Here is a 23,282-nt window from a genome sequence, read left to right on the forward strand (position 1 = left end):
GTAATGAAACATGAAACAAAATATGTATGAATTGAATGGGAAACTGTATAAAATTTTATAAACTTTCACCCAATTCACAGTAAGTAGTTTAAAACACACACACACACACACACAATGCAAAAAAAGACTGAATAGAAGACACATTAAGCTATTGTACAAAAGGACCTATCTGCAGAAATTTGTAATTTATATGCACCTCCCATTAAAAAATGGTTCAGTTAGTGAAAGTAAATTAATTTTGTATCTGTGTAAGCCTTCAATATTATAGCTTACCCATTTAAACTGGACATGGAGCCAAATATTTGATCCATTTAGAATAATAAGTATTAAAAAAGCAATGGGCTTTTCCCAATTGATGTAACATGTCATTTTTTTTCCCTTATCAATAGAATTACCATCAACTTTACTGGAGCTTCATTTAGATTATAATAAAATTTCAAATGTGGAGCAAGAGGATTTTAAACGATATAAAGATCTACAAAGGTGTAGTACTTATGATCATATTAACAAAACCTTCTGAAGAACTGTATTCAGGACTCAAGTTAAGATAATCATCTCCTAGAACTCTAGAGGACAGAGGAACTGCCCCTTTGGGTTTCCAAGACTTTAAATTTTACAAGAGTAGACAGCCTCGTGTTTCTCCACTGGATCATCTGGTTGGTTCAAATCACTGACCTTGTTAGCAGCTTCATGTATCACCCACTAAGACACCAGAACTCCATATAGGGTCACCACAAGGTCACTATGAGTTAGAATCAACTCAATAGCAGTGAGTTTAGTTTTGAGTACAGATTCTCATTGCTGCTACTGGAGAGTATGAAGGAAAGGCAAAAAGGGTGAACTATTATTGCTGCTTGTGCTATAAGGTTGATTTACAGCCTTGGAAAGTGGCTACAAGGTCACTATGAATAGGAGTCAACACTATGGGAGGGGGGGCTGGAAATGCTAATAAAAGAGGGAAACAAAGTAGACAGAAAAGGGATACTTTCAATTTTCCCTTTTGTTTTAAGATTAAATTATTTTCTGATAGTGAGTCTTTAGAGGGCTGTTACATAATTAAATAGGTTATTAAGTAAAATAATGAAATATAGTACAAGCTTATCTTTCTAATCAAGTTGTTGTGTCTTTGTTTAACTTAGGTTACAGTATTTTATACCTACCCATCTGCTTAAGAGTTTATACATTTTATATCATTTTTAGGCTGGGCCTAGGAAATAACAGAATCACTGATATTGAAAATGGAAGTCTCTCAAGTTTGCCGCGCATAAGAGAAATCCATTTAGAAAACAATAAACTTAAAAAAATTCCTTCAGGATTACAAGAATTGAAATACCTCCAGGTAAAACAGTCTATTTCTATTTGGTATATATTAGTACACTTAAAAAAAAATAAAATATATTAACATCTTCCAAAACTAGATTCCAGGTCTTTGTATGCTCAATACAGTGTGATATTCTAAATTAGTATAATTTTTTTTATTCAAAAAAGCATATACAATTAAAAGAATGTTAGTAATTAGAGATTACAGAGTTCACAATTTATCGTTTCTTATTCATTACTGAACATATTTCCCACCCAATCTAATAATTCTTAACTAGATAAGAGAGGTCACAGATTCTTTTTGAGATTCTGAAGAGGTCCCCTAGGAAATATTAACAATAAGATTTCAATTTTAGGAGTCTCCCATCTATTGACCTCAGGTACAGAATCTGTACAAACTCCCATTTTCACCTTAATATGTTTTTTGGGGTGCTGTATGCGAGAACAGAACTGGGCCCTGAGCTATTTTGCGTCTTCTAATTTTCTTTTGGGTTAGCTTTAAAAAATTTTAATTACTGCATTTCCTTGAAAGCTTAGTTATCCAAACAGACATGCTATGAGCAGATTTGGCCTCAAGGTTTTGACCTCTGGCTTTGAGTTGTTCAGATGCTGCCTTTGTCTATGTGACTAAAAGCATCAGCAGTATCCTTTCTCAATCAAACTATAGCAACTCAGGTCGCATTTTTGCTTACTTTACTCCACATCTCTGTTCCCAGCTTCTGGTCTCTTTCAAATCTACACTTGCTAGCATTTATTTTTCTTTTCAATGAACAGAATCATAACACAAACAGAAAAAAACACATTGTATACCATCCAATGAATTATCACAAAGTAAACATAGCATATCCAATCATTTCCACTCCCAGTAAAGTCAGTGCTGTGGGCCAGGTACTAATATTGAGCTAGTGGGGAAACATGCCAGAAACAAATACAGCATTGGCCACAAAATCTCTGAGACAAATGCAAGACACGGGGGTACCTAATACCAAGACTAAAGGTTTCTCACAATGCTTACTTTCCATGCACTGCTCAAATCTATCATAGCAAGATATAAAAGCAAAATCTAGAAGTAACAATAGTCAGAAGCTTAAATCCCAGCTTTGGGGGGAAAAGGTTCCTAATTTTTTACATGCCAAAGTGCTGTGAATTAATTAGATTGATTTGACTTCCCCCAAATTTCCCTATTGCCAAAAAAAGGTGAAAGAAGGAATTTCAAGGGCTGTTAAGGGGATGACTCTATAGTTGCTACAGGGTCTACAGGGTTGTTATTAACTCAACATTTACTCAATAGCAGTGAGCTTAGAGTTTAAGGGGGTGAAGGAAAGTTCCTATACTCACCACTAATTTATAGGCAACATTTTAATTTAAAAAGACATGTGCATAGCCTTGTTGCACACCCTTGGACTGGCAGCAGAAGCAGCTCTGGAGGGCACAAGTCAGATGGCAAGCAGGGGCTAGGAGCAGACGGAGAAGGAAGACAGCCCACAGAACAGTTCTACTCTGTCCTATCAGAAGGGTCCTATGAGTCAGAACCAACTAGGTGGTAGTCAATTTAATGTGGGGTATGCAATGTGCATGCAGGGGAGCAGCCAGGAAAAAGCAGGTCTTACTGATGAGGGTGAGGTTGTTTTTACATTCGTCAGTGGGCCTCAGCTGATGCTACCAGGAGGGCAGGTGTTTGGGAGCTAACACATTCTTCGCTAACTTATTGTAAGCCAAATCCTTGGAGCATTAACTCATTCTGCTCACTTCCAATATTTTAAATATGTCTCTAAAATTAACTCTTTTCTCTGTGTGTCTCTTGTTTATATCCCTCTCAAAATATACAACGGAGCCTCCCAAAGTCCATGGAAAAATTCAATTCTTTCTATTCTACTTTTCCATGAACTATTTCAAGCCCTTTCACTTATATATACATACAGGAGGGCTTCAAAAAGTTCATGGAAATATTTCTGCTGAAGTATTCTCTGGCTGACTTAATGGTTTTTGAGATTTACTTTTCATTGAAATTGTGTATTTGGTTTTGGTCAGTAGGAAAAAAAATCCTTTGTTTCATGTGTAAATAGGCTATTCTAACACAAAATAAAACTTCAGCCACTAAAAAAAAAAGAGAATGTAATTTTGCAGGAATTTTTTAAGTCCCTTAGTACATCTTGTTCTATGCATATTTGCAAACATGTCTCTCATTCTCTATATGTGTATACGTAGATATGTAGATGTCTACATATATATAGATATCTACATATATGTACATACATAGGAAGACACATACATATATGTTTATGATAGCAAAAAAATAAAAAACAAATAAAATCCACTGCAAGCAAGTTAATTCTACCTTGTACTGACCCTATATAGGATAAAGTATAAGTAGTGAAGTAGTAAATCTTCACAGAAGCAGACAACCTCAACTTTTTCCTGCAAGGCAGTTGATGGGTTTGAACAGTCAACTTCAAGGTTATCAGCCGAATGCTTAACCCATAGTACCATCTAGGCATACATCGGTATGTAGGTCTGATGGTGTTTCAAATCCACCAACTGCTCGACAGGAGCAAGATGAAACTGTCTGCACCCACAAAGATTTAGCCTTAGAACTTTAGGAACCGTTCTATTCTGCCTGTAGGGTCACTATGAGTTGGAATTGAATTGAAGAGGGTTTGATTTTGGGTTTAGGTAGTACAAATGGTTAAGCACTAGACTACAAGCGGAAAAGTTGGTCATTTGAACTCACCTAGCAATCTGCTTGGGAAAGGTCAATCCTGGAAACACACATGGGGTTTCCATCAGTTGGGATCAACTCAACAGTATATATAAAGATAGAAAAGGAGTCAATATGGAGAGAAAGAGAAAAAAAAACTTAAAAAAAAGCGAAAAGGAACTTACTTTGTGAGCTTTGATTCTGGCACATCCAAAATATGGAGTACTTTTGTTTGTAACACATGAGTTTGAGACATTACAGATAGTAGATAGATAGATATAGATATACTTATTTTAGTGAAAATACTTATAAACAAAGATGAAATAAATAGAAGAATGAATCTTTTTATATGCACCACATATTAACAATCCACTGTTCTTTTCCTATACAACAGATAATCTTCCTCCATTCTAATTCGATTACAAAAGTGGGAGTGAATGACTTCTGTCCAGCAGTGCCCAAGATGAAGAAGTCCTTATACAGTGCAATAAGCTTATTCAACAATCCAGTGAAGTACTGGGAAGTACAACCCGCAACATTCCGCTGTATTTTGAGTAGAATGAGTGTTCAGCTTGGAAACTTCAGAAAGTAAACATTGGTAATTCATAATATTCATTTAATATGTAATTAAAAATAATTACATTGAGAATAGGTAAACTCAATTAACAGTGGTGGCACTCCATACATATGCAAAAATCTATTCCCAAATATTAAAGTTATGAATTACATACCTAATAAGGCAAATCATCTGACTTATTTTATGACAAAACAATTATATCAGAATTTTGCAAAATTATTGGTACCTCAGGATTAAGAGAAGGATTACTGAAGTTTCCTTTTACATACAAATTATATTGCATAAATCTCAAGATTATTTCTTTCTCAGTAACAAATATTAAAGCCAGTAGGTTCTCAGCACTTTGTAATCAAATGTATTTTGAAAAGAGCTGTACTGTAAATGAAGTGCTTGACTTAGCAAAGCTTATGTACTCTCATTTGTTGGAAAATCATATGAAGAGCACACGTGACTTTGGCTTGTTTTTGGTTTCTTTAGTAACTTGAGTGCTGTTGTCGCGTGTACACACAACAGAACGAAGTGCCGCTCATCCCTGCACCATCCTCACAGTCGCTGTTATGCTTGAGCCTATGGTTGCAGCCTCTGTGTCAGTGCATCATGTCAAGGGCCTTCCTCTATTTCACTGCCCCTCTGTTTTACCATTTTCTTTGTCCATTTCTAAGGCTCGTATATTCTGATAACATGTTAAAGTACATGAGGAAAATCTCACCATCATTGCCTCTAAGGAGCATTCCGGCAGTACTTATTCCAAAACAGATTTGTTTGTTTTTTTGGCAATTCTTAGTACTTTCAATATTCTTTTCCAGCACCATAATTCAAATGTATTGATTCTTCTTCAGTCTTTCTTATTCAATGTCCAACTTTCACATGTATATGAGGCTACTAAAAAATACTATGGCTTGGAATAACTTGGGTAGTACTCCAATATTTCTAAGAATGTTGAAGATCATTTGATATAATCAAATTCAAATTCTCACATCTTAGTGCCTTACTAGCTTTACCTTTAAAAATAATTTCCTATAGTAATACCTTCAGTATGTGTTTATTAGCAACTCAACAGATACAATTCATAAGAGCTAGTTTTGGGATTATAATAGATCCTTTTCTTTTATAATTATCACCTAATTATAAAATCTGTAAAAATCTGTAATAAGTATTTGTATAATATTGGTAATGTTTTAATTGTCATAGTTATTCTAAGCTCATGTGACATGTCTATTGTTGGATTGTATAACATTGTATACAATGCTACAGGGTATTTTTGAAATATCCCATTTGGAATACCTTTGTCTGAAGAGTACAGATATTATTATTTTACACCAAATTTTCTCTTCAAAGAAGCACAGACTAAATACTTCTAAAAAAATATACCCCGTATAACTAATTGTCAAAGTACTAAATAAAATAGAAAAAATGGAAAATTTTGTTTAGGGTATGTTATGTATTTTTATTGGCATTCAAAATATGTTAAATAAAAGTTGAAAACAAAAAGAGTTGGAATTGAAATAATTGTATGAGAAAAATATTTGTGCTGTAGCTTAATATTTTCTTCTCTCACTATAAAAAAATGGTATGAGGATGTCTGACCCCCGTTTACTTCACAAGGGGGGAAGAAGGAGAATTAGCATAACCATTAACTGTTGGCCAATTCCTATGAAGTGGAGGTTCGTGCCCTCCATCTCTAACCTTCTTTACAAAGTTTGATATCAGCATCTCCCATCGCACTTTGTGTGTCTCTACTAGGTTTAATAATTCACTGCAATGTCCACACAGAATTCACACACAACACTCACAATTGGGAGGTTTATTAAAGAAGTTAAAAGGCTACAGTTTAGGATGAGAAATGCTTTGGATATGGTTCTCCCAATCAGGGCAGCCTCTTCTCAGCCATACCTCCACCTCTCATTTATAAGTTGGACTGTTGGCTTCTACCTTGATCAGTCAAGTATTACAAAGCTCCTTCAATAGTGCCAATAAGTGCCCAAAGGGCACTATACTCAGATATAAGCCTCAGCCTGGAAGATTCTCAGCTTCAGCTCCCAGAGTCAGCAAACCTAACTTCTCTGACTTTCTGAAGCACCTCATTCCACAAGTAAGCCTTCTGCTGGAAGGCACTCAGCTTTACTTGTTCCAAGGGACAGGGAAGTCTGTCACATTGTTGTCTCTGCCTTGTGTTCTTAGTTCTGTTCCCTTTGCTGTTACCATTGTTCCAGCACTTCACTTCACCTCTATCACTACTTCTCTAGTATCACAACTCTCTGTCTTGTGGTTCAAACTCCTTTTAATATATTCAAACCATTAAGTTTTATGCCATGTGAATTATATGCTAATAAAACGTTAAAAAAAAACAGATGTACAAGTACCCACAGTAAAACAAATCTACAAGACCAAAAATTGAGAACCAGAGATCTCAACTTGTAATGCAGACATTTACAAAGTAAAATGAGGTGATTGTGTAATTATAAAGGTTCCAAATGAAGAGTAAAAAAGTTCCAAGTGGAGAAGAAGGTAAGTTGATTTCAAGATAGATCATTTTAAACTTGGAGAGCCATTAATATCTACAAGATAACCTCAAATAATATTAATAGCCTTCTCATCAAGTAAAAGAGGGACAAAATGAATGATGTGGTTAAACACTAACCCAACAGTCATGAAAAAAAAAACATGACAGAAAGTTTCACTTACAAAATTAATTCAGCACAGAAAAACATGTTGAACTAAGAAATAAGCAGCACAAACAATATCTAATAAAATGACAGCAATAAATTCATATCAATCAGTAAATAGACTGAAAGTAAATTCATTAAATACACCAGTCAAAATACAGAATAACAGAATAAGAAAACAAGATCCATCAATATGTTATATACAAGAGACTAGTTTACACAGAAAAATAACAATAGATTAAAAACCGAAGGATGAAAGAAAATTTGTCAGGCTATGACAATCAGAAAAGTGCAGGAATGGCAATATTAATTTATGATAAAATAGAATTTAAGATAAAAATCAGCATAAAAGGCAAGGCTTATATAATTAATGATTGAAGGCTAACTGAACAAAAAGAAATAGCCATAATATATATGAAAGACCCTCAAAAAACAAAAATCAAACTCTAAAGGAACTTAAAAGAGAAATACACAACTGTGTAAAACTAGTAGGACATTTAGTAGAGAAAAAGAAAAACTAGACCTCATGGATACATACAGAACACTTCACCAAACAACAAAACAATCTTGTTGGGTACACATTGAACATTTACCAGAATACATCTTATGTTAGGCACCAAAGTCAGCTATCGATAAATTTTAAAACACAGAAATATTGCTAGGCATGTTCTCAGATCACAATGCTATGAAATGAGAAATCAGAGATAGGGTAAAGAAAATACAAAATATATAGATATTGAATAACATTCTGCGTAAATACAACTAGGTAATAGAAGAAATAAAATGTGAAATTAAAAAATGGCAAAACTGGATATCCATTTGCATAAAAATAAATCAAGATGTGTATCCTATACTGTATAGAACCTAGAACTATATAGATCATCAAGGAAAACATATGGACAAACTCAGGGTACCTAATGGCATAAATACATTATCAAACATAAAAAATTAAACAGAAGAAAAACTAGATGACTAAAACCATCTAAAAATTTCACTTAAGGAGTATAAAGAGAATCCACAGTTGGTGTGTTGGGTCGGGTTGACTAGAGAAACAAATCCAGTGACACTCATATGTGTGTAAGAGAGAGCCTTATATCAAGAAATAATTATATATTAAGGAAACATCCTAGCTAAGTCCAGATCAAGTCCAATATTAGTCCATAATACAATACTAGTCCTTAAATCCCTTTTCAGACCTATGCAGCCACATGCAATGATACTGAATCCAGGAAGATCACAGGCCATTGGGTACAAAGTTTTGTGGATCCAATGGTGGCAGAAGCATCACAGGGCTCTAGCAGGTTTCAGCGTGGCTGGTCAACAGGAACGTGGAGGCAAAGAGGGAGAGAAAAAAAGTGAGAGAAAGAAAAAGAGAGAGGGAGAGAGAGAGAGAGAAGGTTCCCAGGACCATCCTTATCAGAAGTTCAAGCCCACAAGAAGACACCATCACGCTGTAACCTAATTAACAGGCTAGACTCCACTCCTACATTTTTAAATCTTCAAGTTGACAGAAAATTATGTAACTACCAGAGCTGGGGAAGTAAATTTTGACCATTACATGTTGATCAAGGGATTGATTTCTAGAAAACTCCAACACTGTAACCGAAAAGAGATAAGCAATCCAATTTAAAATGGGCAAAGTGTATGACCCAGCAACCTCTCTACTTGGTATTTACCCTAAAGAAGAGCCATAGTATTAGCAGATAATTGTGAATCTGTGTTTATTGCAACACTATACACATTAGTAAGAAGATGAAAATAAACTAAAGGTCCATCAAAAAAATGGATAAATAATATTTGGTACATGCACAACAATGGGACATTACACATTGCTAAAGAATACTGAAGAAACTGTGAAACATTTCATGGCATGAATTAATTTAGAGGATACATGAGTAGGAACTGATTTGATAGCAATAAGTTTTGGTTGTGGTTTGGCTTGATGCTGAGTGAAATCATTCAATCACAAAAGGAAAGATAATGTACTAGACTCCAGTTACAAAAGAAAATAGCAAGATAAAACTTTTCATACCAAATGAGCCAACGATAATGAGGGCTAAAGTAGAGGGCAAATGTTTTGAGATTGATGAGGGCAACAGGTGTACATATGTGCTTGACTCAATGGATATATGTATGGACTGTGATAAGAATTGTATGAGCCCTCAATAAAATAATAATAAAAAAAAGAATAATGAGGGTAACAAATGTACAAATGTGCTTTATACAATTGATGTATGTATAGATTGTGATGAGTTGTATGAGCCGCCAATAAAATGACTTTAAAAAAACAAAAACAAAAAACCTTTTCATACCAAAAGCAACAGACTTTGAGGGATACCAAGAATGAGAGGGAAAGGGAAGGAAGGGGATGCAATAGACTACAGGGTAGACTGGTGTTAACTTGAGCAAAGGAGAAGATTTGTAAATGAATACAAATATGTCTATAAATGTAGTGAAGTATTGAGAGGGAAAAGTTATGAAAGCTTCCTAAACATAGCCAAAAACCTCAAAGGGACTCAGGACTATACAGTAGTCTCAAGAGACACCAAGATCAATTTGCACAACAAAAGCCACAAAGCCAATATTCTAAATCCTGTTTTGGTGAGTAATCACAGCAATCTTAAAAGCTCATCAAAAGATGACCAGCCATCTAAGGTACAATAAAGGATCACTCCCTATCTGAAGTTTAAAAAAAAAAAGTGTTGAAAATTGAAGGCACATGGAAATAATTAGCCCAACAGGCAAACATCAGTCTCTCTGACCTTTGGGCCAGAAGAAGTAGATAACACTCCTCTACCACTATCATCACCTGCTTTGAAAGGGACCACCTGAGAAGGTCATAGAGAGTGTGGGTGAAAAATGTGAGATAAAACTAATGAAAAAGACCACATTTACTTTACTGGTGAGATAGAAACTGGTGGAATCTCTGAGCATATGGCCCTTAATGCCTCTAAACTCACTTCAGTGGCTCAAATTTGAGCTAAACAATAGACAGGCCTCTAAAGGAAACAGTAACAGTAAGGAGATATGCACACTTTAAAATAACCATTTGAGATTGAAAGGGTAGCATCTGCCCAAGGGTAAATTTCAAAAGGGCTAGTAAAGAAGGAGGAATAGAAACACAGGGGGGAGGTGGGATAAGTAATGTTACATTGTGGGGTTTGAAATCAATGAGACGGAACAAAATGTTTATGAACTTTTAAATGGTTAAATGACAAGCTCTGTAAACCTTCACTCAAATTAAAAAAAAAAATTACAAGTAGAAACTTTAACTGCTGTAAACCCAGCAACTAAAATTGTCTTGCTGAATAAATATTATTTTCTGACTAACAAACCCATATACTTATTACCTTGATTAAATCTCAGTATAAAGAAATTTCCTTGCAGCACAAGTTACTTGGCTTTGAGATATTGCATCATTGTCATTCAATCTATGACCATAGAATAACCTATGATTTTGACTTAACTCAATGATCTCTCCAATTACTGAAATCATGGCAACCTAACTATAACAGTGACCTATCATAAACAATCATTTACAACACTTAATTTTCCTTTAAGGCCAACTAACCTCCAAAAAACCTAAACCATGCACAGTCCATGCCGACTTACAGTGAATCTGTAGAACAGGGTAGAACTGCCCTGTTGAGTTTTTTTTTAATCATTTTATTGGGGGCTCATACAGCTTTTATCACAATCCATACATATATCAATTGTGTAAAGCACATTGGTACATTATTGCCTCATCATTCTCAAAACATTTCCTCTCCACTTAAGCCCGACATCAGCTCCTCAGTATTTCCCCCTCCCTTCCCGCTCCCCACTCTCTCATGAACCCTTGATAATTTATAAATTATTATTTTGTCATATCTTACACTGTCCGACGTCTCCCTTCACCCACCTTTCTGTTGTCCGTCCCTCAGGAAGGAGGTTACATGTAGATCCTTGTAATCAGTTCCCCATTTCCACTCCACCCTCCCAGTATCGCCTCGCTCACCACTGATCCTGAAGGAATCATATGCCCTGGATCCCCGTGTTTCCAGTTCCTATCTGTACCAGTGTACATCCTCTGGTTTAGCCAGATTTGTAAGGTAGATTGGCATCATGATAGTGAGGGGGAAAGAAGCATTTAGGAACTAGAGGAAAGTTGTATGTTTCGTCATCGCTACACTGCACCCTGGATTGGCTCTCTCCTCCCCGCAACCCTTCCCTAAGGGGATGTCCAATTGCCTACAGATGGGCTTTGGGTTTCCACTACACACTCCTCCTCATTCAGAGTGATATGATTTTTTGTTCTGATGCTGCCTGATACCTGATCCCTTCGACATCTCGTGACTGCACAGACTGGTGTGCTTCTTCTATGTGGGCTTTGTTGCTTCTGAGCTAGATGGCTGCTTGTTTACCTTCAAGCCTTTAAGATCCCAGAGGCTACATCTTTTGATAGCTGGGCACCATCCGCTTTCTTTACCACATTTGCTATGCACCCACTTTGTCTTCAGCGATCATGTCGGGAAGGTGAGCATCATGAAATGCCAGTTTAATAGAACATAGTATCCTTGCATTGAGGGAGTACTTGAGTGGAGGCCCAATGTCCATCATGCTACCTTAATACTAAACCTATACATATATACACATAGCTCTATTTCCACATCCACATATATAAATATATTTACATATGTACATGCCTTTATTTAGACCTCTATAAATGCCCTTTGCCTCCTAGCTCTTTCCTCGATTTCCTTTTACTTTCCTCTTGTTCCACTATCATGTTCAGCCTTCATTTGGGTTTCAGTAATTCCTCCTGGTTACATTGCCCTTGGTCACACCCTACCAGGCCTTCTACACCATCCTCACCACAGATTTGGGTCACTTGTTGTTCCCTTGTCCCTGGATTTGTTAACACCACTCCCTTTCTCCAACCTCCCCTTCTCCCATGTTCCCCTGGAACTGTCGGTCCCATTGTTTTCTCCTCCAGATTGTTCATCCAGCCTATCTTATTTAGACAGACCTGCAGAGATAATAACATGCACAAAAACAAGACAGAGCAAAACCAAGCCAACAAAATACAACAAAACAACAAGCCAATGACAAAAAACAAAACAAAGCACAACAAGAAGGAAAAGCTTGTAGTTAATTCAAGGACTGTTTGTTGGCCTTTAGGAGTGTTTTCCAGTCTGATGGGGTGCCAAGCCCTGGACCCAAAGTCTATTTTCGGTATTCCCTGGGGACTTTGTTGCTCTGTTCCCCTTGCTGTTTTGTTGCAAGCCCTTTGTGTTTTGCCTCCGTGTGGTGGGATCAGATCGGGCACAATTCCCACACTGTGTCTCCAGTGTTGTCCCCTGTAGGGCTATGGGTCAGTGAGGGATGTCATGTCTCATAGTGGGGCCGGGCATATGGTCTTTTCTGTGGATTGGCTGCGCTGAGTGGGAACATCGTCCTCAAGGAATGGTGGACCAGGATGTGCTCCACTCTTCCTTACTCCCCCTTCATTTGCTCCAGTGTGTCCTGATCAGACAAGTCCCTCACCCTGAGCCGCAGCTTCAGTGCTGTCCTCTGAAATACATTCTTCTGCGGGGAGGGGCAGGTATCCATGTAGTTGTAATTGGGACCGGCCCCTCAGACCTCTCCACTGGTTCCCTATTCCATGCCGGCATGTTGCATTCACATCTTGGAGCACTGGGTGGACTTCCTTCCTTGTGAGTTTTACAGCAGTAAAAAGCTCCATCTTTCTCCTTCAAAGTAGATGGTGATTTCAAACTGCTGATCTTGTAGTCAGAAGCCCAACGGGTTACCACTATGACACCATGGATCCTGACTAATCACTAGTTCCTCTTATTTCCAAACTTGCCAAAATGAACTTTCCAGACACTAAGAACCCTGTACACATTTTTGAGACATATTTTATTCTGTATGTTCTAGCTATCTATTGATAATTACCTTGTTTTCTGTTGTGGTTTTATGCATTTGTTAGAAACATGAACATAATCATTATCTAAAATTCAAATCAGAGTTAAATGAGCATTGAAATGAAAACTAAAATGCTCATTTTACATTACTGCTCTGAGGAATTGCTAGAATGAGTAAAATGATTTTTGGAAAAAAATATACAGATTTATCCTTCTTTCTCTTGTGAAGAACTTGAGGTTTAAAAATAAACTAATAAAGAACATATGGAAAAGATCAGTAACAAGATGAAATCATGGCCAGATGTATTCTGCCAAGTTTCACATACCAATGCTTTGTGTAACATCCCAGATTTTTAAAGAATATTGTCAGTGCATTATTTGATACTCTTTATACTTCTTAAAAAATCTGTACTATAAACTAAATCTTGTGAGCACTTTATACAATGTTTTTGAGGACACAAAACATAATCTAGAATTTACACTATCTTATTATTATGAAAAGGCTTGAAAAACCTCTTAAAGAATGAACTCAAAGTCTATTGCCAAGAGACACAGATTAACTCTGTTTAAAACATGAAAAAAGTAAGATAAAAATTAGCATTTAAGTCTTCAGAAAAGTTAGTTCAAAGGAATGAGGAAATTTTCTGCATCCACAAAATGAAGGCCAAAAATTATTGGTTAATTGAAGCATCCAATTTTATTTATTTCTACAATATAGAATTATTTTATGAACTACTAAAAATGCAAACAAACCCTGTTGCTTTGATCCTGATTCATAGCAATATCATAGCTCCACAGAGTTTTCTTGGCTATAATTTTTATATAAACAGATAACCAGGTTTTTCTGCTACAGTGCAGCTAGGTGGGTTAAAACTGCCAACCTTTAGGTTAATACTCAAATGCAAACTGTTGGTCAGCCTCGGGGATTAAAAATAAGCAAGTCAAAGAGCTTTCTTCTTACTACAAGTCAGTGAATTCCATACCCAAGGGATTAATTTTATTTTGGAGGTTATTAAATTATTCTAGAGGGTATATGTCAAAGGAAGGTGAGAAAGAGGACAGCAGAGAACAAAAAAAAGTCTTTCTCTGGGAAAAGGTACAGTATATATTTCATCTGCATAATCAATGACAATCTATCTCATTTAAAAAATAAACTAAACGTGTAACGCTCTTTCTAATAGTCAATCTTAGTCTTAATAAAGGCAAACTTCAGTGTGCACATAAAGTGTCTGACAGTGGACTTAAAGCAACTGAGTTCTACTTTAAACTGCTAAAACACTGAGTTCCAAAGAACAGTAGACTTTCATTTGAGGAATTCTTCAGCATGAAAATAGCAACAGTAATCAGTACATACTGGTTCATTTGGTTTTGTTTCCCTTTCATATTTGAGGAAATTCTTGCCACACCTCAAACCAAAATTAAGGAGGAAAAGAAAAAAATAAGCCGCAAAAAATCTGATAAAAAAAACAAACATTTTCATTTGAAGCCACAAAGTTTTGTATAATGAAAAGAAATGAATAATTGAAAGTCATCACAAGTGTTTTTGAAGCTGATTATACTTGCTTAAATTACTAGAGTAACTCAAGGGATAACCCTTTCTAGACACACAGTTACTGTGGATTTTAAAGAGAGATAGTTGTGTTTAGGGATTTGTGATTCATTTAAAGGAGTTCATATCATCAAACTATGAAAACTAAAGCAAATTCAACAGGTATGATAGTAAAATATTTTTCTATTTTAAAAAAGTGTTCCTACTGTAAAAAATGTTTAAGTATGTTTGATGATTTTTTAATATTAAAAAGATAGTTGCTACTATAAAAGAACAATTTGGAAGCAAAGTCTGTTAAAAGTTACGTTACATTTTTGATTACCTAAAATGCTCAGGGAAGGAAGTAAATTTAATTTTCTAATTTATTTATGATTTACCAAATAATCAATCTTTGTTTCAATTTTTTACTTTGAAAGGAAAATTATCAGGTTATAGGAATCACTCTCAATCTAACCAATTTTTATCTGGGTCAATCTCATTTTTAAATGACAAAAAAAAGACCCAAAATGTTTTCTTGATCCTATGTCTATGTCAGTGGTTCTCAACCTTCCTAATGCTGCAACCTTTTAACACAGTTCCTCATGTTTGTGACCCCTAACCATAACATTGTTTTCATTGCTGATTGAGCCACTGGTCTACGTAATGCAAGTAATTCTGGTTTATTAGAAGATGAGCATTTGTACAGGATTCACTGAAAATTTTCTTTAGGTTTTTTAACTAAACAGATCCCTGATACAGGCTTGCACTTACTGTCAATTTTCTTAAAGGGAATATATAAGTACTCAATCTAGTCTATTGAAGGATTGATTTGCAAGGATTTACATTAATTAAGCTTCTAAAATTATAATATGAAATTTCATATTACTACATCATGGCTAAAAATAAATTTAGGCTTTTCATATTTGTATTAGTCAAAAAGTCTAACTTCTTGAGTCATGTAATATATGTACTCTGATCTTACAGAGATAAAATTTAAATTATCTTGGGAAAAATAAGAATTATATATTAATGCATTGATACATTATTATGAATTATTGAACATTTCATTATTTCTTATATACTGGTTTCTCTATCAATAAAATAGTTAAGTCTTAAAATAATGAAATGCTTTAAGGCTTCCTGAATACTTGAAACTTTCTAAAACAAACTAAAGCCTACCTTATTTTTATTAATAAATTCAGTTAGAAACTTCCTTGATAAAAGCATGGATGATTTTTCTCTAAGAGAAATATTATGATTTAAAACTCTAATAACATGAAATTTTCATATTAATGTATAATTAATAACACTGGTCACGTATATTTTCATCTGTTTTCTTTTCCACATTAATATCATGAGACTGGGTGGGATCACCAAGAGAATGTGAAAGAGTCCAAGGATGTGTCTTGACTATTCTGAGACTAAGAATTTAGGGAAGTGAAGAGGAGCCAGTATAGAAGATGGAGAAAGAATGCCCATGAGAAAGAAGGAAATATTTTGTCCTTGAGACTAAATTAGTAAAGTATTTAAAGGAAGGCATCATTAACTACGTCTAATGCAGCAGAAAACTTAGCTGGAACATGAATTGGCCATCATCTTTAGCAAATGGCTGGTGATCCTGTCAAATGTAGGTAAAGTGGTAGAGATAAGAGATTAATTGAAGCAGGTCCAAAAAGGAAAGAACTGTAGAGTATGAAAGAGAAAAACCAAACAAGCCCATTTTGATGAGTTTTTCAATGAAGAGAAGAGTTGTTGACTTTTAAGTTTAGCAAATTAAAAGAATTTTTGTTTTGTTTTTTAATAGTAGAAAAATTCACCATATATTTGTGCATTCTTGAGAATGATCCGGGAGAAAAGGCAAAACCCACAATGTAGGGGTCACAGGACCATCATCTTTAAAGTGAGCAAGAAAAGATGGCATAACTGTCTTGGTCAAGAGAACAGTAAATTCACCTAATGGAAGACAGGCAGCACAAAGGGGCTCAAATGCAAACATGTGGGGAACAGTAGGATTGAAACTTTGTCTAACTCTTTTTTGATTGTTTGATTTCATTTCCTGAAATTATTATAGTTGAGGTATTAAACTAGAGCAAGTTTAAAAAAAATAAATGGGTCAGAGTGTAAGATGTTCGAAACTGAGAGTATACAGCGTTTGCAGTTTCTGGTGATGAGCGTGTCAAGGATGGGAGTACTTGAGGTGATGAAGTATAATGGAGCTAAATGTCAAAGGGAAAGAGAATATAAATGGGTCTTTGACTACTTGAATAACTACTTCAAATTCCAAATGCATTTTATAACTTTTTAGCTTCTGACAAGAAAAGAGGAAACTGAGGTATTAGAATCTAGAGCAGTTACTCTTAATGGAGACCTGCCAGATAAAAAAAATTGTTTAAATAATAATTCTCTTAGTTATTCCAATGATGAGTTATCTCATCACATTCAATTATGCATATGGGCTTAATTCTAGAATCCCGGATGTGAATGTCAGAATAAAAGTGAGTTCTTTATTATACTTATTCTATTTGGCTTACACTTTCCAATTTTCAACATTTTTATATACACATATCCTATGATCTCAGCAACAACTATATGAGATAGCACGTGAGTCATTATGACTTTCTTTTCATTGGTGAGGAAATGTCAAGTATATTAAGTAACTAGACCACCTTAAGCTACTGAACTAAGAAGAAAGCTTTTCGTCCAATGCATAATCTGCTATCTACTACAAGTTCAAATTGTAATCCTATGTAAAGCTGCCCTGCTTAAACTAGATAATCCTTCTTTTACAATCTCTATGCCTGAGTCATAATGAATTGTAGTGTATATCACTCTGATTCTCAACTAGACTTTAAGTTCCTTGAGGCAAGATGGTGTGATTTTAACCTCTGTATATTTAGGACTCTATTTAAAAAAATATTACTTATATACTTGAGTATAAACCGAGTTTTTCAGCACATTTTTAATGCAGTTTTTGTGGTAAAATTAGGTGCCTCGACTCATATTCAGGTCAGCTTGTACTCGAGTATATACGGTAATGAAAGAAGGAACCTAAGAAGGTACTAAGAAAAATATATAGAATAATCTATTGGAAATAGATTTAGTGATTTATTTTTAGTGATCTACTCCCCAATTTTTTTTAAGAAAGAAAAAGCAACCATTTGAAATTCCTCTGAAACACCATTCTACTCTAATATAAATAGGCCACAATGAGTCAGAATTAATTCAGTGGCTACTGGTTTTAATTTACTGTATTTTGTGACTAGGAGAATGCTTATATAAATAACATGTACACACATGTAACTTGAGGCAATTCTGAAATCATATAAAAATATCTCTTATACACTTTTATCTCATATTTCCAAAAGTGAATTTCAATTTCATTCATTCACCCTTATTCAATAGTCCAAAAATGTTACTATTGATAATATTAGTGTAATAAAAATGTAAAGCATGGCCAATAGGTCATGGGTTGAATTTGGTGGTACATTGGTAATCAGATAATAAACAACTGAAATTGTGCATTTGATCCAGAGCAAATCATGGCCAGGACTGAGAGTGGTGCAGTTTCTGATTGTCAGTCTGTACCCAAATATGCGTGCTGGAAACAAGAGTGTAGGGCAGTGTGCTAAACACTGAACTGTCACAGCCTTAGCATCAGAAAGTCCTGTTGTGGGCAGGGACCACTGCCAGTGCACACTCAGGTTCTGCTATGCAGGCCCACATCCAAGAAATTGGGAAAATTATGTTTTACTACACTGCAGAAAGCAGTTTGCAGAGCAGGAAAGGGAGGGAAGGCATCCTGTCAGGAGAGAGGGTGCTTTAGAAACTTGAGGGTATATCAAGGCCTCAAGTAGAAAGAAAAAATTTTGAAAATGATGATGGCAACATATGTACAAGTATGCTTGATAGCTGTAAGAGCCACAATAAAATTATTTAAAAAAAAGAAAAGAAACATGAGGGTAAGTTGATATAAGTTTGCCCCTAGTAACTAAACCTCCATGTCAGCAGGCACCAAAACGATGACTTAACCTTGTTTAAATCCATTATACAAAAGTTGGAGGACCAGGGGTGGTTTGAGAACAGGACAAAATTGAAGTCAGCAACATGCAAAAATAACATTGTATAGTAAGTTTATGAAAATAATGTGTAGAATTTGCGCAACATGCAAAAATGTGTGGCATGCACTATTTGTGTAAAATATGATAAAGCTATAGACAAAATATTTGGATGCTGTAAACCTTTACACATGAGAAAACTTTGACTTAGGCTTGGACAGAAAACACTAAGAGAAAACAACTGCTTTTACATATCAGAAGTTATCACATAGAAAGGAGTATTTCATGCTCTTCCAAAAAGGACGGGGGTGGGGGGGGGGCAGGGAAGGATCAGGAAATAAACGCTATATGGTAGCAGATTTTAATGTCAAAAAAATTTTTTTTAGCTAATATCTTTAACTAAAATAATAGGGTCTCTTTTCTCATAAGCCCATTGCCATTGAGACAATTCTGACTCATACAGGACAGAGTAGAACTAGATTTTCCAAGGCTGTAATTTTAAGATCTTTCTCCCATGGAATGTCCAATTTTACGGTTAGAAGACAAGTGCTTAACCACTGTGCCACCAGGGCTCTCTTTTCATAGGGTCCCTTAAAAGGATGAAATAACCAATGATTTATAGTAGAAAGAGCAACAGCTTTGTAGTTGAGAGCGAGCTATCCTGCTATAGCAATAAATCTTTAGTTTATTAAGCACGATAAATTGAGAGTTACTTATATTTTTGACTGTGGTTCAATGCAATATGTAACTTTTAAAAAATATCCCCTCATTGATAATTAAATACTAATTTTGGTTTGAACACTGCCCATTCTTTTTGGATATTATTTTACAACTTCCTGTATTGTGACAGATTTATCTTATATAGCTATCAATTTATTTACAAACTATTCCAAGTTTACTCACTTTTCCCCATAATATATTCCCTTTCTATTTGCAGTAAGACAAAAGAAGACCGTGGGATTTTTAAGTCAAGTATGTGTCCTCCTTTTCTTTTTTGGAGGCGAGGTGTATTGCCAATATGAAACTGATCAGTGGGCTGAAGACTATGTTCAAGAGCCAGATGATGCCTATCAACCAGAATTCCAGTTTCATCAAAATGTAGACTACAGAATTCCTTTTCATCAGAATACTTTAGTCTGTGCCAATGAATGCTTTTGTCCACCTAATTTTCTATCATCAATGTACTGTGATAATCGCAAACTCAAGATTATCCCAAGTATTCCAATGCACATTCAGCAGCTCTACCTTCAGTTTAATGAAATTGAAGCTGTGACTGAAAGCTCATTCATTAATGCAACTCATCTTAAAGAAATTAATCTTAGCCACAACAAAATTAAATCTCAGAAGATTGATTATGGTGTATTTACTAAGTTTTCAAATCTACTACAACTTCATCTAGAACATAATAATCTAGAAGAATTTCCATTCCCTCTTCCTAAATCTTTGGAAAGACTCCTTCTTGGTCATAATGAGATCTTTAGACTGCAGACAAATGCCATGGATGGGTTAATAAACTTGACCATGCTTGATCTTTGTTATAATCACTTGCATGATTCCATGTTCAAAGAAAATATCCTTTGCAAAATGGAAAAACTGATGCAGCTCAACCTATGTAGTAACAGATTAGAATCAATGCCTTCTAGTTTACCTTCTTCACTTATGTATCTGTCTTTAGAAAACAACTCAATTTCTTCTATACCAGAAAATTACTTCAAGGAACTTCCAGAACTTCGTGCTGTACGAATGTCACACAACAAACTACAGGATATTCCATATAATATATTTAATATTTCCAACCTTAGAGAGCTCAATGTTGGACACAATGAACTGAAGCAATTATTCTATATTCCAAGAAATTTGGAACACTTATACATAGAAAACAATGAAATTGAAAGTATGTAAAATTTTTATTATTTTTAACAAAAGAAAGTGGTATTTTTACATTTTAAAAAGCAGATCTTTAATATTCTAGGCTTTACACATTGCTGAAAATGTTGCCTAGTGATAGTGCATTACCTATTGGGCTGCGAGCTGTAAGGTTGGTGGTTCAAACCCTCCATCTACCTTGAAAGAGAAAAATGAAGCTGTCTGCTCCAGTAAAGATTTATAATGTCGAAAGCCCAAAGGATCAGTTCTACTCTGTCCTCTGGGGTCACTATGAGTCAAAATCAATTTGATGGCAATAGTTTAGCTTTGTTTGGGAGCTGGCTAAGGAAATGGCAGAAATTGGCCTGAGAGAAAGATGTGCTAGAAAGCTTAAGTCTTTTCTATTAAATTTTACCACCTTGAGCATTGAGAAATGGTACTGGCGCATGCTATTGATACGAAGTAATATCAATATTCTGAGTAGTAGTTTTCAGGTAATTTTTATCTCTTTTAAAAATTGTTTTAGTAATAAGATATTACTTAGATGCTCAGAAAAGTCAAGGAAGCCATATTTATTTTGATAATGTAAAACTCATTTATAGTTATATCATTTGATTAATGTGAAAATAATTAAAGTTAATTCTACTTAAAGTTTTTAACAAAACTTTGTTAATGCACTACATCAACTTTATAGCATTTTAATAAATGTTTGGTATTAAATGGAGTGAAGACTTAACTATTAATTTATATTTTTCAGATATTAATGCTACAGTGATATGTCCAACTGTTGACCCACTGCAATACTACCATTTAACATACATTCGTGTGGACCAAAATAGGCTAAAAGAGCCAATAAACTCATACATTTTATTCTGTTTCCCTCACATGCACAGTATTTATTATGGTGAACAAAGAAACACTAATGGTCAAACAATACATCTGAAGACCCAAGTTTTCCGAAGGTATCAGGAGGATGACAGTGATGAACATGATGATCAACAAAATAACTTTGAAAGTCAAGAGCAAGAAGGAACAGAAGAAAATTTTGATCTTCATTATTATGAAATTCAAGAATGGCAGGAAAATATTTAGGTATACATTATGAGGATACCAACACTTATACTTTAATAATTTAATGTTTATCTAACTAAACAGTGAGTTTAAAATATTGATAAAACTTGCATCTTTGAGGTTAAAATTTACACAAATTGATATAAATATTTGGAAATATGTATTATAGTGAAAAGTGGAAATCAAAATTTAAACTTTAATTCTTTCTAACACTTTTAAAATGTAAAAATACTATGTTGGGAGAAAAGTCAGTATGACATCTCTATTAATTAATTTTCCTAAGATTCGTGAAAATAATAGTTTTAGAAGCTAAGAAGTAGAAGCCATGCTGTTCTGTTTACCACAAGGTCAGTAGTTTGAAACCAACAGACACTACTCAGGACAAAGAAAGATGCGCCCTTTTCCTCCCATATTTAGCTCAAAACCCACAGAGAAGTTCTACTTCATACTTTAGGGTCTCTATGCATTGGAATCGACTTAATGGCAATAACATTAGTTTTTATTCTTTAATATCATTTTGGGGAAAAATGTTGGCATGCTTTATAAGGAGTAATATCTACCTGTTGTGATAAAATCTTGATATATCATGCTAATATTTCATAGAATTCACCAGATAAAGGATATATAAAAACCTGGGGCTGCCTATAAAGGGAATTCAAAGAACAAAGGACACCTATTTACACATCACACAACCAGACAAATAAAACAAGAGCACTTCAAAAATTTGTGGAAAAATTCTATTATCTTTTAAGTACATTCTTTCACGAACCTTTTTATGCTCCATTGTACTATACTTTAGAAGTAGTGTTCATGTAGTTAGTATTTCTTTCCTGGAGATATTTGTTAAAAAGAAAGCCTCCAGTGTTTTTGTTTTTTGGCTTTTTAAAAATCTTTGAGTACACTACACTAGTAACATATTAGAACTAGAACACCCACCTGTCTCCAGGTAGCATCTCACCAATCCGGAACAAACATGAACAAAACTCCATACATCCATTTAATCAACATTAATCAAGTTATATGGCTTAGCAATGAAAGATCATGAAACAAAAGAACACATTATGTGACTGACTATGACACTATAAAGATACAAGTCTGAGAATTAATAAAAGTACTATACTAGTGTTACACACAAAGCACAATTTCAACCAAAAAAGACCAAAAAAAAAAAAAGAGAGAGAGAGAACCCTTCTTTTTGTTTTCAAAAAGGGTTATAAATTCAAATGTTTATTCTGAGTTATTAAGTATAAAGTACTGTAGGTGTTTTAGGAAGTACAGTGAAATAAGGTTATTATAAACTGTTGTTGTTAGTGGCCTATTGAGTTCACTTCATCTCATGGCTCCCTCATGTGTGTCACATTAGAAGTGCTCCATAGGGTTGTCAAGATCGCTAAGTCTGTCTTGTGAAGCACTTCTAGCTAGGTTTGAAACACCAACTTTCAAGCTCGTAGTTGAGTGCTTAACTGTTTGTACCACTCAGGGATCCAATTGTAAAAAAACAGGGATTAAAAATATAATAAAGGAAATGCAAATCAAAGCCACAATAAAATTCCAGCTCACACCTATTAGGATGGCTATAATAAAAGGCCTTAAGG

General features: G+C 34.8%; 3 protein-coding genes across 3 annotated transcripts in view; 2 read left to right on the plus strand and 1 right to left on the minus strand.

Moving 5' to 3' along the window:
- The window catches only part of ASPN (asporin), a 38,116-nt gene extending 32,944 nt beyond the window's left edge, over positions 1-5,172 (plus strand). The window contains exons 7-9 of the mRNA XM_004717737.2: positions 390-483; positions 1,201-1,339; positions 4,413-5,172. Of these exons, the coding sequence (XP_004717794.1) occupies positions 390-483; positions 1,201-1,339; positions 4,413-4,610 (431 nt within the window). The 3' untranslated portion in view covers positions 4,611-5,172. The remainder of the gene's footprint in view (positions 1-389; positions 484-1,200; positions 1,340-4,412) is intronic.
- Positions 1-23,282, minus strand: part of LOC105979931 (centromere protein P) — a 369,435-nt gene that overhangs the window by 210,521 nt on the left and 135,632 nt on the right. The window lies entirely within an intron of this gene.
- Positions 7,070-21,708, plus strand: OMD (osteomodulin). The gene is made up of 3 exons (XM_004717739.1): positions 7,070-7,103; positions 19,688-20,644; positions 21,374-21,708. Exons 1-3 carry the CDS (start codon positions 7,070-7,072, stop codon positions 21,706-21,708), a joined length of 1,326 nt encoding a protein of 441 aa, XP_004717796.1.

The sequence above is a fragment of the Echinops telfairi genome, unplaced genomic scaffold (genome assembly GCF_000313985.2).
Source record: "Echinops telfairi isolate 266 unplaced genomic scaffold, ASM31398v2 ScPeMD7_7430;HRSCAF=8468, whole genome shotgun sequence".
Taxonomy (NCBI): Eukaryota; Metazoa; Chordata; class Mammalia; order Afrosoricida; family Tenrecidae; genus Echinops; species Echinops telfairi.

Bases quoted from the DNA above. Each gene is read 5' to 3' on its own strand.
- OMD (XM_004717739.1), top strand. From the start codon at position 7,070: ATGAAGAGTAAAAAAGTTCCAAGTGGAGAAGAAG. The intron at 7,104-19,687 runs GTAAGTTGATTT...TTCTATTTGCAG, and splicing joins AGTTCCAAGTGGAGAAGAAG to TAAGACAAAAGAAGACCGTG. The intron at 20,645-21,373 runs GTATGTAAAATT...TATATTTTTCAG, and splicing joins AGAAAACAATGAAATTGAAA to ATATTAATGCTACAGTGATA.